An 18,319-nucleotide genomic window follows, 5' to 3' on the forward strand; every position below is an offset into this window, starting at 1 on the left:
TTGTAATAAATGTATGTCTCAGATAAGTCTATTAATGCTATAAAATTTTATGACAAGAATATAAATAATATAAATAATAATAATAATAATAATAATAATAAATAATCATAATAATAATAAGTATATTTTTTCAGTTCTAAACGTGTTGTATTATTCCTGGATCAAAGCTGTCTGTATCTTTAGTAGTGTCTGCTTATCCATTTCTACGGTATTAAATATTAAACGATTTGAAAAAAGTACAAACTTTCGTCTAACAGATTCAGAAAGCAAACGGTATAATGACAATAAAAAATGGCGAGTATTCTGACATGTTTTGTATTTTATTTGACATTTGAAACAATACACACGTGCACATTTTTTTTTATCTTTCTTTTTTCTTTCTGACATGTAATTACATAATCGATAATTTATAAAAGAAAAAAAAAACATTCATTGCAGTAACTTGAATTGTGTCTTTCCGAGAAAGTCTGTGATACGAGAAAGTCTCTTATGTCGCAAATAATGATAATAAAGTTAACGAATATACATTTATTTCTAAAAGAACATTACATTTTTGAAGACTTTCTATAAACAACTATTTCTTTTCCCCCTTTTAGGTTCGTAATTTATTCCATTATTTTTCAATTCAATTATTTGATACAAAATTTATTTTTATTGAAAAATTTACTAAATATTTATATATGAATATATATATTTATACATTTTTAGGTTTAATTTATATATGAAGTTATTTATCGTGATATTTATCATATTGAGCCTAAATTGGTCTGTGCATATAATGTCATGGTTTTTTGGAACAAAGAAAAAATATTACTTTATATATGTTTTGTTTGATATTGTGCAAAGTTTCTGCACCTTTGTCATCTTTGTATGGAAAAAGAAGATCAAGCTGATGTTACTGAAACGATTCGGATACGAGACGAAGGCAAGATCGACTAACATCGACTTAAATATCACAACTGTGGAGTCTATGCACGAACAGTCGAACTCTTGCGGGGAAGAAAATGATCACGCGAAAGACTCTTCCCAAGAGATTGAAATCTAATATTGTAATAATACATGTGTAAAAATATTTTATTGCAATTTATGAATAAACGATTAATCGCAATTTAATATCCGTGTTATATGACAGGTGCTCGATTATGATCGTAACGCACAACGCGAATCAAGACAGCCAATCAGCATCGTGGAAAATGATAAAAATGTCAACAACATGCTTTTTTATAGAAAACTAGCAGACTGGCATACAAGTTATTCTACTTAATAAATATAATAAAATCTACGTAATATATATATATAAAGTTCATTTATAAAAATTCATGAAATTCATTTATAAAAAATATTTTATTTAAATATTTTGATCTCAGCTATATATAGACAATAAATATATGTATTAACTATGTATTATATATATATATTTAATAGTATACTTAAAAATATAATAGGTTTTCATTTAAGAGTCAATAGCTCAGTAGAAGTTCCGCAAACGTCTTTTTTGTTTTCTTTATGTAAGTAAATTATATATGTATAATTTTGTAGTAGTAGGCAGATAGTGTGCGCGTATGTGTTTCCATGCAAAGTTATCGCCGACTCGTCGTCCTCGGTAGTTTCATCTCTTCTTTCGTGGAGATACATTCTTCTTTATTTTTAGAAAAAGACATCAAAGCCGGATATAGTGAAATAGTATATGTTTTAATGAATTTAAGAGATAAATAAAATTAATAGCGTCTACGTTAATGGTGTTAGAATAAAATTACATCAATTTCTCGAGATTCTGTTGCAAAACATTAAAAAAAAAAATTTAATTTTATTACACGTGTATATTTTGCATTTAATATCTTTTTTTCACACAATTAATATAAAAACTAAAGTATGCATAAAAATATAGAATATTTTAATTATTGAAGATTTAAAATCTATGTGAGAACTGTAGAATGCTGATAAGTTTAATCGATTTAATTATTTAATTATTCTAAAGCATATTCTTATATAAAATAATGTGTCTAAAAAGTTTTGCGTTTTTGTGTTGCGGACTTTTTTTTCTCATCATTTCGTCATCAAAATCTCAGCAAAATTCCAACAATAACAAAAAGAAAGATGATAATTCGACAGTACGAAACGCGGATTCTGCAACAATCAGCAGCGACAAAATGAAAACACTGCTATATGATTTGTGTGAAAATAAATTTGCCAACAATTCTCAATATGTTTACAATTATGAAGATGATGACCAAATACAAAAAAACTCGCACATCAATTCGACAAATGTTAATCATAAAGGAAATTTTACGTCACAGGAAAGTTATAAAAAGTTGATCGGAAAGAACAATTCTGTGTCAAATGGTGTCTTTGAAAATTGCAAAGATAGAAAAAAAATTAACATCGTTCCATACGAAATGTGCAATAATATCACTTGCATTTTGCTCTGCTGTCCACTTGGCAACAGCCTGAGTTTGAATGACAGCAAATGCATTCCGGAAGAAATTAAATACCGTCTTCCAAATGTGTACGAATCCACAAACGATTCAATGGAGAACGAAAAGAAGAAATTGGACAAATTGTTTCAGTTTGCCGTCCATGATTCGTGTTTAGAAACGCAACGTTTCAAAGTACATAAGAATCATCAATACGATTATAAGATCTTTATCAATGGTTCCATCTATTTATCTCATTCTAAAACATTATTTAAATCAACTTCATATTGTCTTGCTGTCATCTCGGAAAGTGGAAATGAGTTTGAAGTGACTTATTGCTCGGAAACTTTTAATCAAGTTTTGAGGGACGAGATAAAGAACATACCAGCGGTTTTCTCGGAAAATCGATTTTTTAAGATATATAAGATCTTGAATTTAATGCGTTTATTATTTTTGGTGCCAATATTTTTAGTGTATTCCATATTGCCAGAACTTCGAAATGTATATGGTTTTACGTTGTGCAATTACAGCTTTGCTTCATCCGTTGCAGTCATAATTCAAGCTGTGAAATATATATATATATATGAAGTGGAAATACCATATCCCGTCTGTATTACACTTGGTACAGTATATCAAATAATAAATTATATATATAACTATATGCAATCAATGTAGGGTACATGCTTGTCGAGCATAATGTATATTCGCATATTTTTAATTTTTTTAAATAGTTTAAATATAAAAAATATCATATATTATTCTTAAATATAAAACTTTTCAAGAATATAATGATTAATAATGAAATAAAATTAAAATGTAATGCACTTAAATTTAATTAATTCGTCGTAATATATACATATATATATATATATATATATATATATATATATATTTGTACAATATTAAGTTTTAAAATTTTTAGCGTTATGCCTTGAAATACTATTTAATTTAATATCGTCTGTATCAGTATTCATAAAATATTGTTATAAATTTTAATGCGGGATGTGGAGTAAATTTATTTTTAAATGGTGTATCAAAAAAACTTGCGAGTTCCTCCCAGTTAACGCGCTCTCAGTGATTAAAATATTATTTATTATTATAGCTTTTATTTTTATTTATTTTTCAGCCTTCTTCAATTATTTTTTTTCTATATCGAGTTTCTTCTGGCTAAGTACCGTAAGCTTTACAATGTGGAGGAAATTCAGGTAAATTGTCAATTTTTTTATATTGTTCTTTATATTTGACTTGTCTTTAATTTTTATTTGTCTTTACAGAATTATGTTATAGTATCAAACAAAACAAATATATTTTGTTTTGATAATGTAAATTTTTTGAAATTAAAAATGGCATATTAAATAATAAACACTACATTATTAATTTTTAAAGTATTTATAAAACATTAATAGTAAATTAAGGTTCGATATTTTGAAGTAACTGAATATTTGACTAGCTATGAGAGCCGACCACGGATGTATGTGCGTGAAGAACCGCGAAATTAAATGTTTTGCTGTCTTATGAATGTGCACGAAATTCGTTTAGCACATACTAAGACTTATTTAGGAAATTCTCATATTTGAGATATTAATTCCTAGGTTCCCCTCTTTTATCTTCCTGATGCGATATAGCCGAGAAAAATTAATCGGCCCGAAAAGTCAGCTGAATCAGGAATCGAACCCGAGTCTTTTGCTTGCCGGGCAGATGCTTTTACCACTGAGCTAGCAACCTTGACGAACCAATACATTTCTCTCGCGTATATGTATACTCATAACGCCTGTTTTTAGTCGGCGTGAATTAATAATAAAATACGCCTTGATAATTTGAAATAACTGAAAATTTGACTGATTACAAGAGCCATACCTATACATCCGCGATCGGTTCTATATAACAATTTCTAAAAATTATACACTGTTATACTATTTCTCATGGTAATTGAGTGAGATTTTTGAGAAATGCATTAATTAAAAACAAATATTAATTTAACTTTTTTACATTGAGATTTCTTTTATCTATACTTAGTTAAATATGACATACAAATTGCAGAGAATTCTGTTTGTTACAAAAAAATGTCAATCGGAAAAGACTATCGGAAAAAAAGAAGTTACTGTATTATGTGATTTTTGCATACGGTTGCCCATTTATACTTGGTATTGTTTGTGTCATCGTCGTGAATTTTGTTTCCACGTATATACCAAAAAATGTGAGACCAGAATTTGAAATAGGAAATTGTTGGTATCGTAATAAACGTATGTCTCAGATAAGTCTATTAATGCTATGGAATTTTAAAAGTGTATGAAACAGTATAAAATTATATGACAATAATAATAATAATAAAAATGACAAAAATATAAATAATATTAATAATAATAATAGTAATAATAATAAATAAGCATAATAATAATAAGTTTACTCTTTCAGTTCTAAACGTGTTGTATTATTCCTGGATCAAAGCTGTCTGTATCTTAAGTAGCGTTTGCTTATCCATTTCTACGGTATTGAATATTAAACGCTTTGAAAAAAATACAGACTTTCGTCTAACAGATTCAGAAAGCAAACGGTATAATGACAATAAAAAATGGCGAGTATTTTGACATGTTTTGCATTTTATTTGACATTTGAAACAATACACATGTGCACATTCTTTTCTATTTTATTTTCTTTTTTCTTTCTGACATGTAATTACATTAATCTATAAGAGAAGACAAACATTTATTCCTGTAACTTGAATTGTGTCTCTCCGAGAAAGTCTGTGATACGAGAAGGTCTCTAATGTCGCAAATAGTGATAATGAAATAAACGAATATACATTTATTTCATAAAGAAAATTACATTTAAAAAAAATTTTTTTAAACAACTATTTCTTTTTCCTTCTTTTTGGGATTGTAATTTATTCCATTATATTTCAAAGTAATTATTTGATAGTGAATTTATTTTTATTGAAAGATGACTAAATATTAATATATGTATATATATATTTTTTCAGGTTTAATCTATATATGCAGTTATTTATCGTGATATTTATCATATTGGGCCTAAATTGGTTTGTGCATATAATGTCATGGTCGTTTGGAACTAAGAAAAAATATTACTTTATTTATGTTTTGTTCGATATTGTGCAGAGTTTCTGCATCTTTATCATATTTGTATGGAAAAAGAAGATCAAATTGATGTTATTGAAACGATTCAGATACGAGACAAAGGCAAGATCGACTGACATCGACTTGAATAATACATATGTGGAGTCTATGCACGAATTGTAGAACTTTTGCGGAGAAGAAAATTGTCACGCGAAAGATTCGTCCCAAGAGATTGAAATCTATTATTGTAATATGTAAAAAAAGTTTCATCGCAGTTCATGAACAAACGATTACTCGCAATTTAATATTCTAGACAAAACAAACGCGCACTGCGCCTGTCATTATACGCGTCATTTATTTTGTATTTTGTGTATGCAATTAAACGTTTTAATAATTGTAATTTTATTTAATTTTATTTTGCCAAATGTCAAGTTGTTATATGGCAGTTGCTTGATTATGATTATAGCCAATCAGCATCGTGGAAAAGTGACAAAAATGTCAACAATGTGCCTTTTTTAAATAGAAAACTATGATCTATTCATATAAAAATATTTATTTTGATATCTTATATACAATTTACGAAAGTTAGAACAACCATACATTTTTTTTAAGAAACTGAAAATTATGTAAAAATTAAACTTTTTATCCGCATATACTTTGCTATGATGCACTTAGGACAATACTGTAACAAGAAAAATGTTTTCATATGTTCATTTTGGCTTTGGTCAATAGTTTGATATTTGAAACTCTTATTTTAATGCAGCGGCATTTAGATTTCAACTGGTTAGGTTTGTTATTAATTTTCTGACTCTGTTATGCGCTATCATCTATAATTCTTTTTAACTAACATTCTATGTAAAATGAAGATGGTCTAAAATATATCGAAATGTTTGTTTAATAAATAGTTTGTTTAATAAATAGTTTTATTTGATAAATAGTTTGATCAGCACGAAATTCTTGCTGCGGTTCATTTACCCTTTATTATTTTATAATTATGATTTATTTTCGTTTCAGTTTATTGTCAATTGTTTAAAAAAATTTTTTATTATCTATTTTTTTAATATTTTTATTATCAGAACTCTTATTTGGAAGAGCATTGTACATGCCCAGAACTACACGAGGAATGTTGAAGAAAAATCAGAACTGTCATACTAAAATAAGTAGCTCACATTTATATTTCAAAATACGAGTTTTTCGGAAATAATAATTGTTTTAATAACAATTTCGGAAATAATAATGTTTTAATAATTTTCTAATTATATTTGTCATTAGAAATTTTTAGAAGAGTATTGCACTAGCCCAGAATTAATCGAGACCTGTTTAGTAGAAAGCAGAATTGTCGAAATAGTATCAGAAGATCAACATTATATATTCAAGAATACGTGTTTTTCGGATAAAAAATTGATTTAAAAAATTTATTATTCAATATTTCTATAGTACATTGTCTTCACATTAATCTCGTACTAAGAACATGTCAACGTACAAATTATTTTATTTAGTAGACATATTAAAAAATGCTCATTATAATGTTTGCGGAAATTAATTGTCGAATTTTAATAGTTTAAATGAGGTCATAAATATTTTATTCAAATATTTAGATATTATATTGTTTGAAAATTAATTGGGCTCTATAAAAACATGCCAGCGTACAAATTATTTTACTTAAATATAATAGAATTTACGTATAAAGTTCATGAAGAGGAATGCTTGATTTTTAATACTTAAGGATCAATCAAAAATATTTTATTTAAATATTTCGATCTCATCATTATATTGATAATAAATATATGTATTATTTATGTATTATATATGTGTAATTAGTTTTTATGATATAGAATGACACCAAAAATACACAGTATAAACATCACGTTGCAGAACACCCTGTATATTGTCAAGGTCATTGTTTTGATTGTGCGTAGCATTTAATAGATTTCGGATACTGTATAAAATACTACAATAGATTTCGTTTCGCTTTCACTGCAGAAGTGGTGTTAGTGTAACCTTGTCACACATAGATAAATTAATTTATTATTTATTTTTTAATTTTCAAAGATATTTTTAACCACAAATTATACCATTATTTAAATTTTAATCTTAGATTTTTTATGCCTCCTATAACTCAGTTTACGTTGTGCTATTTTTATTGTACTATATTTTTTAAAATGATTTAAATTTGAGTAATTATTAGATATTTAGAGATTATGACCAACTATAAAGTAACCGTGTATCATGCTTTATTTCGTTATTGAATAAAAGATTTACATACGCGCCGACTTCACTTGAATCTTTTTCAGTTTAAAATTACAAATTATAAAATATAAAAATATGAAGTTATGAATGATTAACAACGGCATGATAAAAACCAGGGTTGGGAAGTAACGCGTTAATTGTGACGCCGTTGCCGTTACAGTTACTTTTTTTCGGTAATGATTTGGTAACGCCGTTACTTTTTTCTATTTGTAACGAAAAAGTAAGGACGTTATATTTTCTATCGTAACGAGTAACGAAATTGATTCGTTACTTTTATCGTTACTTTTTAATATATTTGCTATTATGGCTGTTCATATTTAGATCTTAATATATAAGATCGGATTTATGATGAATATCTTTTTATGAGAAACAGTGATATATGTCATTGAGTAGAATTCATGTTTAATAGGATTAAGTTTAATATGTATAATTTTATTAATATTATAAGAAAAATATAATAAAAAAGTATATAAAATATAAAAAAATATTTAAAAATTAAAATTTTTATACGCATTTTATGTTCGCCTTATATTACTTAACACTAAGAAAAAAAGTAACGGACAGTAACGATTTTTTAATCATTACTTTTACCATAAGTAACGGTTTAACGAGTTACTTTTTAAAAATAACTTTCCCAATCCTGATAAAAACAAAAAAAGCCAATGAATATTTATTCGTGGTCATATGGAAAAGTATTATAAACCGCACGGCATAGCCTAACAGTATTATCCAGCTTACAATTTTGTCGTTGGAAAGCGCGAAGTTGCTATTTTTAGCTGAGAATCGTCAATTTGTGACCATGTCATTTTAATGATAAAAAGTTTGTACAGAAGTTTCTTTTTTTATAGATAATGTATTTTAAAGTTGTCATAAGCTTTTTCTTGCTGCGGAGTCTAGGACGTGACTTATTATTAGTTATTATTAGTTTTAATTATTTATTAAAGAAATCAATGGAATCGTTTATAATAATAAAAATGTTTTTTTTTTGTTTATAATAATAAAAATATTTTTTAATCGTTTTGTTAATCGTTTATAATAATAAAATTGTTTTTTTTTTCGTCAAAAGTCGAGAGTGAAAAATTAAATATCAACGTCATCTGACCCATTGTTATATTTAATTCCTAATTACATGAATAGTTTATATAAATGTCAAGGTAAAAAAAGTCGAATCTAAACCGGTTTTAAAATAATATTTTGCTTTTATTTTATTTGCTATGGTACCTATAGAAACGAATACGGAATACAAGATTTAGCGATTGACAATGAATTGATATTTTAAATGTAATTTCATTTTTTAATCATTTCTTTTTACTCTAGACTTAAAAAATATATTCGTTGATAAATTCGTGAAATAAATAAAATTATTCTTACAAATGTATTATCGGTTAAGTGTTATTCAAAAGAAATTTTTCTTTCCATAAAACAATCTGTTTTTTTTAAGTATTCTAATGTAGTATTATATATACGTATTTAATGTTATACTTAAAAATATAATGGCTTTTCATTTAAGAGTCAAATAGTTCAGTAGACGTAATCGCGTTTTCCATATTAGGTGTTATCGTAATATATATCAAATTTGATCAGTATAATAATTATAATTAATAATTATCTGCGTTCATAATCGTTTATTTTAAAAGATTTTATAAATATATGAATAATATAATATGTATGTATATATGTATGCATAAAAATATAATGTAATATTATGTATTAATATATTTTTATACTCAATATTCCACGTTTGTGTCATCGTATGTAAAATATATTTTGGCTATATTTATACACAGTTACAAATATATATTGTACATATTTCATCTGACTCTTAATGGTGCACAGAACCAATACATGTACCTTAAATTTACTTAACACAATTAGCATTAATCTTATAATTTATAATATTATCTAATTTAAGTTATCTAATTGTAGTACCTTATACTTATAATTTAATCTAATTCTTCTATAATATAATGTAATATTTTATTATCTAAAAATTAATTATATTGTTGTTTTGGCAGCTACAGCAGCGTCTTGCGGATAATTTTTTGCCAGGTTTTGGTTCGGTACGTAATGCGTCTCTTCATATTTAGAAAAATATCGGCCTATTTCACTATTTTCTATCCATCCAGTTGTTAAAGTCAGTGAATCTAATTAAAACATAAAAATTAAAAAAATATTTATGATAACTAAGATAAATTAAATAATAAATTCAATAAAATAATAAAAAATACATACAATAATAACAACTAAATTAAATAAAATTAATTAAATTTAAAATTGAGATCGAATAAATATAAAATAAAGTAAAATATTTTTACATTGTGTACAGAAAGATGGATTCATGGACTAAAAAATATAATATGAAATAAAAATAAGACTACAAATATAAATTATATTCATACTTTCTCCCGCGTAACACATTTCGTCTTTTTCAGTCAGAATTAGATAATTTGTTTGTTGTTTGATTGCACTAAAATTACTATAGATCTTCAATGGTAAAATTTGATCAAATATTTTGTTTGAGTCAAAGTAAATATTATTTCTATCCATATATCTGCACCATCCGATTATTACTCCCTTAAAACATTTGAGTGTAGGTTGATTACAATTTACGATCATTCCAACCGCAAATTTTTCTTCTGATCTTGTATTTATTGATTGTTCTGTATTTTGAATACAAAAACTAACCTGGAAAAGAACATTAGATTTTAATTGCTATTTGTCGTTAATTATAATCTCTAGATATAGACTTTTAGCAAGTATCAGTACAACCAATTATATTACAGATAATTATAATTTATATTTATAAATGTATATGTGTTATCGGAGAAAAATTTCAAAGATAACTTTTTATCGTTTATACTTATTATATATTAATGTGTGTGTATAAGCATGAATAATGCTGACGTACCATATTTTCATTCGTAAAGTGGTGTAACATGTTCATTTCACGCGGCATGATCGTCAAAGTTTTATTATACCAGTTCTTCATATTCACAAGTATTTCCAGCATATCTTGCATCATCTGAAAAAGGAAAAATTGTGAATATAGTGTCCGGATTACAAAGTGAGTAAATTATTATAAATATATACATGTAACATATTTCGTAAATTATTAAATTGCAAATTAAATAATATAATAAATATATCTGACGATTATCTAGTAAATTTTTTACTTAGAATTATTTTTTAAAACATTTCACGGAAATAATTTTTATTTAAAAAAGAAATTGTTATATAAAAATATCTAAAACTCTAAAGACCTATAATCATAAGATTAAGATTGAAATTTTAAAAATTACAAATATACTTAAGTTGAGATTTTGTATTAGTTTTTTATATTTTTACATTACATTATCGAAAATAAAATAAAAATACTCGTCCACTAAATATATATTTGCCAAAAATTTAATAGACATATTTACTAACCTCTTCAGCTGGAATAGTTAAAATGGATTCGTGTGCTGGATACAACATTCTGCATAATGACAATTTATTGTGAATACAATCCGGAAATTTGGCAGATATTATATTGAAACATCTTGCATTTTCTAAGCCAATAGTAGTACTGTAAACAATAATCAATATACATATGTGTATGTTTATATATGAATGTATAAAAAGAGAATAAAAATGCAAGATTCGGATAATTCCAAAATTATATATACTTACTAATTTGGTTTCCAAAATATACAGATAAGAGTATCAAAGGTATATATAGACAATTTAATTACGTCGCAACGCAAACCAAGTCTCCTAGCGACGCTATGATATATTATCGATAAAATAATTTCTTGACCATATTTATTTTCCAGGACCTGTGTCAGAAATTACAATACAAAAATTAATTATAGAAAGAGAGAATATTTTTATAATATAAAAAACACATTTGGCCACACATGTTCAGAGCATAATTGATAATTATAATTATTATATATTTTATAATTATAATCTAATATCAACTTACATTATCTATACATATGTATTCCAATTTAGAGTCTTTCGATTTGTTTGGTAGAAAATGTAATTTGTCAAATATATATTCTTGGAGTGTATCCATAATCTTAGTTCCTTCCGTTTCGTTCCAATAATTATTGTCGATATTGTTATTTTCCCAATAGGAAAAAATCTCAGAGGATGTCGAGAATATGGGATGATCAGGATGCTTTTCCGCGAGACATTTCAGCGCCCCTTGTGTTACATTATTTAGTGATGTTTTCACCTTCGAGAAAAAAATATCCTTTTCTGGTTGAAGCCATTGGGAAAAAATAGTAGCGCACCGTTCTAAAAGCTGCTCTCTCTGAGATTGTTTTTTAAATATTTCCCACTTTTCTCTTGTCGAATGTTGTCTTAGATAGCAAAACATGTTTTTAATGCAATATCTTTTCGTCAGATCGCAATCAGCTCTCCTGAAAAAGTTATATATTAATTGTGCAAAAATACATTAGTAATGTTGTGCTTAAATGACTTTAAAATTAGCTTAAAGGTAAGATAAAAATATGTGAATTTATCTTATCGTTAGATAATATAAAGATAATTTTGTTTTAAATATATCTATAGTCCAGTAAAATTAGACTTTAATTTCATAAAATTTAGGAGCAAGCTGAATTTTTGTGGAGAACCTTATTTCGATATTCTAATGAAATCCTTAAAAGTCCCTTAATTTCAACCAAGACTTTTTTTTAAAAGGGGGATAAAAGGAGGTAAATTTTAGTTGTTTGCCATTATCTCGAAAACTATTAATTTTTTGAGAAAAATAGTTAATATCAAAATTGTAGCTTATAAAATTCCCTACAAAAAAGGTCGTTATTCTTTTTTCGTACAATTAATCGTTTTTTAGTAAAACGTGCGGTAAAGTTGCAATATTTCTAATATAATATTTCTGCACCTTTTAGTCACATATAATACTATATAAATAAAATATATTTAAAATAGTAAAATTAAATAAATATATTTATACATAATATAGACAACAGCAAACATTGTACATTAATCTATGATATACATAACGCTTTAATTTATATTAAATTCTTACCGTAGAGATTGCGTAAGCATATGTTTCATCTCATCCACGAAGAAAGAACTAGTCATGAAATTCTCAGGCTTGGTAATCATGTCATTCAAATGTATACTTTTCAAATAAAATACGTGCTCAAAACTTGTGTAATTATTAATCAAACAACTATTATTACAGTTATTTATTAATTCGGACACGACATTTCGTAATTGTTTTACACAATTAGTTCCTGCTTCTATAAAGCTTAAACTTTCTTCATTATTCTTTTCATTCCTTGCAGATTCTTGCTTTTCCTTGGATTTCTTATCATGAAGTTTTTTCGCAGAAGGCCATCTGTAAAAATCGTAAAATAATAAATATTTGAAATATGTCATAATATATAAAGCATCAAATATCTATCAACGTATTGAAATATCAATCTTATATCTTAACGTAGAAAATGTACAATATATAAATTTCAAATTTAAATTCTAATTACATTTTATATTGAAAATGTACATTATAAAAATAGTGAAAAAAAAAACAGTTTTTCCATTACATAGCTTTAAAACAATATTAATTAATTATTGTTAGCTTTTACATTTTACATTTATAAGACAGTTACTGTACAAAACTAATTAATAAATAAAAATAATAAATTACAATAAACAGATTGATAAAATATGCAAAATTGTAATTTTTTAAATTTTAATTTGTTTTATTTTTTTATTATATTAATATAAAAAAACTGTTAATCTCGGCTCGAATTATTGTGTTACAATAAAAATAAAATCTCGACGGCAATCGGAGCCTGTGCGGATGACATGCACAAAATTAATAAATTAAAATGAGATCTCAAATCAAACTCATTTATTAAATTCTAAACGTTTCGACCCACTTCGGGTCTTCTTCAGTAGCTGCAAAATACAAAGAAACAAAAATAAAAGATAATCGGTACAATCAGAAAATTATAAAACTCGTATACATACAATCCGCAAATAAATTAAATATCATTCTCCTCCCTATTCAAACCGTCCGGCCGTCGGAGTGTCTCCCTAACGGTGACCATCGTCAGGAAGGAAGCAGAGCAGTGACTCCCTTACCAACACTAATCAACATAGTATAAATTAAACGTATAAGATCCACAAGAATTATAAATTAAAAACCGGGAAGAACACTCACCCCGACAGCAAAAACAGAGAGAAGACGATGCTACACGTGACACATCACTCTAACGACTGTGCGGTATTCTACCTCGACACAGTCGATACCTATATACGCAAAAAAAACAAATATAAAAATAAAATATGAAAATAAAAATAAAAACAACTAAAACTCATCGGCACTCATGTCAAAGGTCTAACGAAAAAATCCGGTTATGTATAATCACAAAGCTAGATTTTGGTAAATTTTTCAATTAACAGATCAAAATTCTCGTTTAATTTATCGGTGTCGCTATGTAAATTTAAACTATTCTTCTGACGCTTTATGTGGATCATTTCGGATATCAAACGTTTACCTAAAAAAGGCTTCTTGTCCAAGACTTTTACATCCTCCCAATTAAATTCATGGTTCAATAATCTATGTTCCGATATGACTGATAATTGTGACGCGTTTCTTTTTATGTTGCTGCGATGTTCTTTCATCCTAGTTTTCAACAATCTACCCGTCTGCCCTACATACGACGCATCACAATCCATACAATCAATTTTATAAACTACATTGTTATGGAGTTCCCTTGGTAACTTATCCTTGTGTACTTTGATGAATTTACGGAGACTGTTAATTGCTGTATAGGATGGAATGACATCCAAATCACGTGTGATGTCCTCGATTCTCTTCGATACATTATTAATATACGAAATATTAAAGTACGAAACTTTTTTCTGCGTTGGAATCTTGTCATTGCATATATTTGCTCTATTGTTATGCAACTTATTATTGTAGCGGAAGAACAACTTTTTTAACCGCGCTTGTAATGTTTGAAATATCAATTTGAGAGGATAATTGTTAGACAAAAGAACTCCAATCATAGACTCAAAATTATCTTTATGGAATTTCGGATGCGATAGCCAAAAAACTCTATCTATGAGGCTGATAATGGTGCCTTTTTTATGGCAGAGAGGATGCTGCGACTCAAAATTTAAATATCTACCTGAATACGTTGGCTTATGAAACAAATCAAACTCAATGCTCCCATTATTTATAATAATAGTGACGTCTAAAAAATTCAATCGGTTGTCAACCCCCTCCTCCATTGTGAACTGCAATCTAGGATGGAAAGAATTGAAAGTGTTTAAAACAATTTTACGCATGGAGGGAGGGGCCGCCAACGCGATATCGTCAACATATCTAAAATAAAATGGAAATGACATTGGAATCGCAGCAATCGCTCTATTCTCCAAATCTTGCAACGTGTGGATCTTATACGTTTAATTTATACTATGTTGATTAGTGTTGGTAAGGGAGTCACTGCTCTGCTTCCTTCCTGACGATGGTCACCGTTAGGGAGACACTCCGACGGCCGGACGGTTTGAATAGGGAGGAGAATGATATTTAATTTATTTGCGGATTGTATGTATACGAGTTTTATAATTTTCTGATTGTACCGATTATCTTTTATTTTTGTTTCTTTGTATTTTGCAGCTACTGAAGAAGACCCGAAGTGGGTCGAAACGTTTAGAATTTAATAAATGAGTTTGATTTGAGATCTCATTTTAATTTATTAATATAAATAATAATCCTTAAGGTTGCCAGTAATAATTAATAAAAAACCACTCCTCAATGTTTAAAGTCGACCAGACTGGCAATAATTTATTATAAATAATTATTTGAAAAACAACGTTTCGGCTGTCATTGCAGCCCTTTTCAAGTACATCTATAAAAAGTTCCATCAAAATAATTATAATTTAATACACTTATTCGCAACAATTAATTATACATTTAAAAACAAAAACGTGTTACATACCAAATTTAAAACAGTAAATCAACTTCTATGCAAACCACCGACAATGTTAACGCTTGTTTTGATGAACAATGCAAGACTGACAGAAGTAAGCACATATTAAATAGATGTTAACTGTTCGCAAGAATCTTAGTCACTAAGCGTTAAGAAAATAGAGACGAAACTAAATGTGTCTTTCGTAATTTAAATCGTCATAATAAAGTCAAATAAATAAAAATAAATAAATAGGTGGATATAAAAATAAAAATAAAATTAAAAGTAAAAATAAAACGACTTAAATAACGTCAAGAACACGATTATAAATCCCACTGAAATTCTCCGTATCTTTCTGTAAATTAATACTTTTTCCTTGTTTTTTTATGTAAAACATTTCTGCAATTTCTCTTTTTCTTGTCTGTTTTTCCTCATGCAGAATCACCGGAGAATCCCAACGGAACTCATGATTGTTGCAAGTCCGATGTAAACTAACAACAGAATGTAATGTCTTATCTTTTTTTATGTTATTTCTATGTTCTTTAATGCGCGTTTCTAAATGTCTCTTTGAATGATAAAAAGAGGTAAAGATGGGATCGAAAGCTTAAAAAGAACTGATGTTGTTTATAAAATTGAATGTGCGAATTGCGATTCGGCTTATATAGGACAGACAAAGAGACATTTAGAAACGCGCATTAAAGAACATAGAAATAACATAAAAAAAGACAAGACATTACATTCTGTTGTTAGTTTACATCGGACTTGCAACGATCATGAGTTCCGTTGGGATTCTCCGGTGATTCTGCATGAGGAAAAACAGACAAGAAAAAGAGAAATTGCAGAAATGTTTTACATAAAAAAACAAGGAAAAAGTATTAATTTACAGAAAGATACGGAGAATTTCAGTGGGATTTATGATCGTGTTCTTGACGTTATTTAAGTTGTTTTATTTTTACTTTTAATTTTATTTTTATTTTTATATCCACCTATTTATTTATTTTTATTTATTTGACTTTATTATGACGATTTAAATTACGAAAGACACATTTAGTTTCGTCTCTATTTTCTTAACGCTTAGTGACTAAGATTCTTGCGAACAGTTAACATCTATTTAATATGTGCTTACTTCTGTCAGTCTTGCATTGTTCATCAAAACAAGCGTTAACATTGTCGGTGGTTTGCATAGAAGTTGATTTACTGTTTTAAATTTGGTATGTAACACGTTTTTGTTTTTAAATGTATAATTAATTGTTGCGAATAAGTGTATTAAATTATAATTATTTTGATGGAACTTTTTATAGATGTACTTGAAAAGGGCTGCAATGACAGCCGAAACGTTGTTTTTCAAATAATTATTTATAATAAATTATTGCCAGTCTGGTCGACTTTAAACATTGAGGAGTGGTTTTTTATTAATTTATTAATTTTGTGCATGTCATCCGCACAGGCTCCGATTGCCGTCGAGATTTTATTATTATATTAAATTTGTTGTAAATATTTACATTTTATTATATTTTTTGTTTTTTATTATAAAAGCGGATAGGAAACGCGGAAATATAAGAGACGTAAATGTGTCGAAAGAACAGGACAAAACAATTACTTCCTACAAAATTTTCTTTAATTTTATTAATTTTATTAAATTTAATGATAAATATAATTTCATTTATTAAATAAAATTAATTTGTTTTAGTATTTGTATTGTTTATTAAAATTTTCTATGTGTACTTGTTGTATTATCTCTTTTATTTTATTTATATATATTTTATTTATTTCCGTTTTATAAAAATAAAATAAATAAAACAAATAAAAATATCTTTCACATAAATATGATACATTGTGTGTGCAAGAAAATTTAATTATAAAAAATAAAATTACAAAAAAAATTTAGAAGCACAGCATTACATACCTCTTCGAAAACTTTTTTTCCCAATCCTTTTTGTATAGTGGTGCCAACCAAAATTGTCTGCATGTTGATTTAAAATTAATAACATCTTCAATACTGATGTCATTGCCAAGAATGATGTCTATCAATTCTGTAGGTAAATCCTTTATCGTAGCCATTATAGAAGAGCACTTCAGAAAAGCACACACATAAAAATGCAATTTAATATGATCGTAAAAATATTCTCGTATAATTAATTTTGTCTGTGAAAATTGTTTAAATCTATTACGATATGTTGTCCTCAACCAACGCGTCTGTGGATTTTACAAATTCGTATTTACGTGCATAACAGAAGTCCTGTACAGTGTGACTACCCTTATTCTGGATTCTAGACCTAATATATACCTGAAAAGCCCTTTGTATTTTTCCCCACCATACTCACTATAGTTGTCACGTGTGCACAAAAAAAAACGAAAAATGGAGAGAAACATAATAGATACTGATATATTGTAATTATATATATATATTGTATATATATATATATGTATAATATATATGTATATATATATAATATAAAAATATTTATATGTAACATGAATTTTTTCGTAAGTAGTGTTTTCTAAATTCAAAAAGAACTTTCTCTTTTGTGCAAACAATAAAAATTCTTTAAGCTTGAAGGTCTTTCAGGTAATGCCTCTTTATGTATGTTTTAACAATAAGTATCAAAAAAATATATTGCTTTCTTAAACTGTAAGATTTATTGTTCCA

The 18,319-nt window shown here is 26.8% G+C and overlaps 2 protein-coding genes and 1 long non-coding RNA gene across 4 annotated transcripts; 2 read left to right on the plus strand and 1 right to left on the minus strand.

Moving 5' to 3' along the window:
• The first annotated feature begins 1,619 nt into the window (after nucleotides 1–1,619).
• On the plus strand, nucleotides 1,620–6,360 carry LOC114944710 (G protein-coupled receptor Mth2-like). Of its 2 annotated transcripts, XM_029320757.2 has the most exons (5): nucleotides 1,620–3,036; nucleotides 3,541–3,619; nucleotides 4,455–4,657; nucleotides 4,830–4,989; nucleotides 5,395–6,360. In XM_029320757.2, the coding sequence occupies exons 1-5, from the start codon at nucleotides 1,998–2,000 to the stop codon at nucleotides 5,669–5,671; spliced, it is 1,758 nt and encodes a 585-aa protein (XP_029176590.2). In that variant the 5' UTR covers nucleotides 1,620–1,997; the 3' UTR covers nucleotides 5,672–6,360. The 2 variants fall into 2 exon arrangements, with proteins under 2 accessions (XP_029176590.2, XP_029176591.2); XM_029320758.2 differs by lacking the exons at nucleotides 3,541–3,619; nucleotides 4,455–4,657.
• A 3,120-nt stretch (nucleotides 6,361–9,480) lies between these two features.
• LOC114944711 (F-box only protein 21-like) lies at nucleotides 9,481–17,964 on the minus strand. The gene is made up of 8 exons (XM_029320759.2): nucleotides 17,576–17,964; nucleotides 12,771–13,085; nucleotides 11,703–12,144; nucleotides 11,408–11,553; nucleotides 11,165–11,303; nucleotides 10,647–10,760; nucleotides 10,138–10,423; nucleotides 9,481–9,882 (listed from the first exon to the last, which is right to left on the minus strand). The coding sequence occupies exons 1-8, from the start codon at nucleotides 17,728–17,730 to the stop codon at nucleotides 9,734–9,736; spliced, it is 1,746 nt and encodes a 581-aa protein (XP_029176592.2). The 5' UTR covers nucleotides 17,731–17,964; the 3' UTR covers nucleotides 9,481–9,733.
• Nucleotides 10,652–11,638, plus strand: LOC146719772 (uncharacterized). The gene is made up of 3 exons (XR_014926348.1): nucleotides 10,652–10,802; nucleotides 11,173–11,446; nucleotides 11,551–11,638. It is a non-coding gene; the product is annotated as an uncharacterized LOC146719772 (long non-coding RNA).
• Nucleotides 17,965–18,319: the final 355 nt, after the last annotated feature.

This window comes from Nylanderia fulva, unplaced genomic scaffold (assembly GCF_048542155.1).
Source record: "Nylanderia fulva isolate GAGA-0341 unplaced genomic scaffold, ASM4854215v1 Scaffold87, whole genome shotgun sequence".
NCBI classification, from domain to species: domain Eukaryota; kingdom Metazoa; phylum Arthropoda; class Insecta; order Hymenoptera; family Formicidae; genus Nylanderia; species Nylanderia fulva.

Excerpts from the sequence above, each read along its gene's own strand:
- LOC114944711 (XM_029320759.2), bottom strand. The coding sequence starts at position 17,730 with ATGGCTACGATAAAGGATTTACCTACAGAATTGATAGACATCATTCTT. Across the intron at positions 12,145-12,770 it reads ATGCTTACGCAATCTCTACG|GAGAGCTGATTGCGATCTGA; the intron begins GTAAGAATTTAA and ends TAACTTTTTCAG. Across the intron at positions 11,304-11,407 it reads ATATTTTGGAAACCAAATTA|TACTACTATTGGCTTAGAAA; the intron begins GTAAGTATATAT and ends TATTGTTTACAG.
- LOC114944710 (XM_029320757.2), top strand. The coding sequence starts at position 1,998 with ATGTGTCTAAAAAGTTTTGCGTTTTTGTGTTGCGGACTTTTTTTTCTC. Across the intron at positions 3,620-4,454 it reads ACAATGTGGAGGAAATTCAG|AGAATTCTGTTTGTTACAAA; the intron begins GTAAATTGTCAA and ends TACAAATTGCAG. Across the intron at positions 4,658-4,829 it reads TTGTTGGTATCGTAATAAAC|TTCTAAACGTGTTGTATTAT; the intron begins GTATGTCTCAGA and ends TTACTCTTTCAG.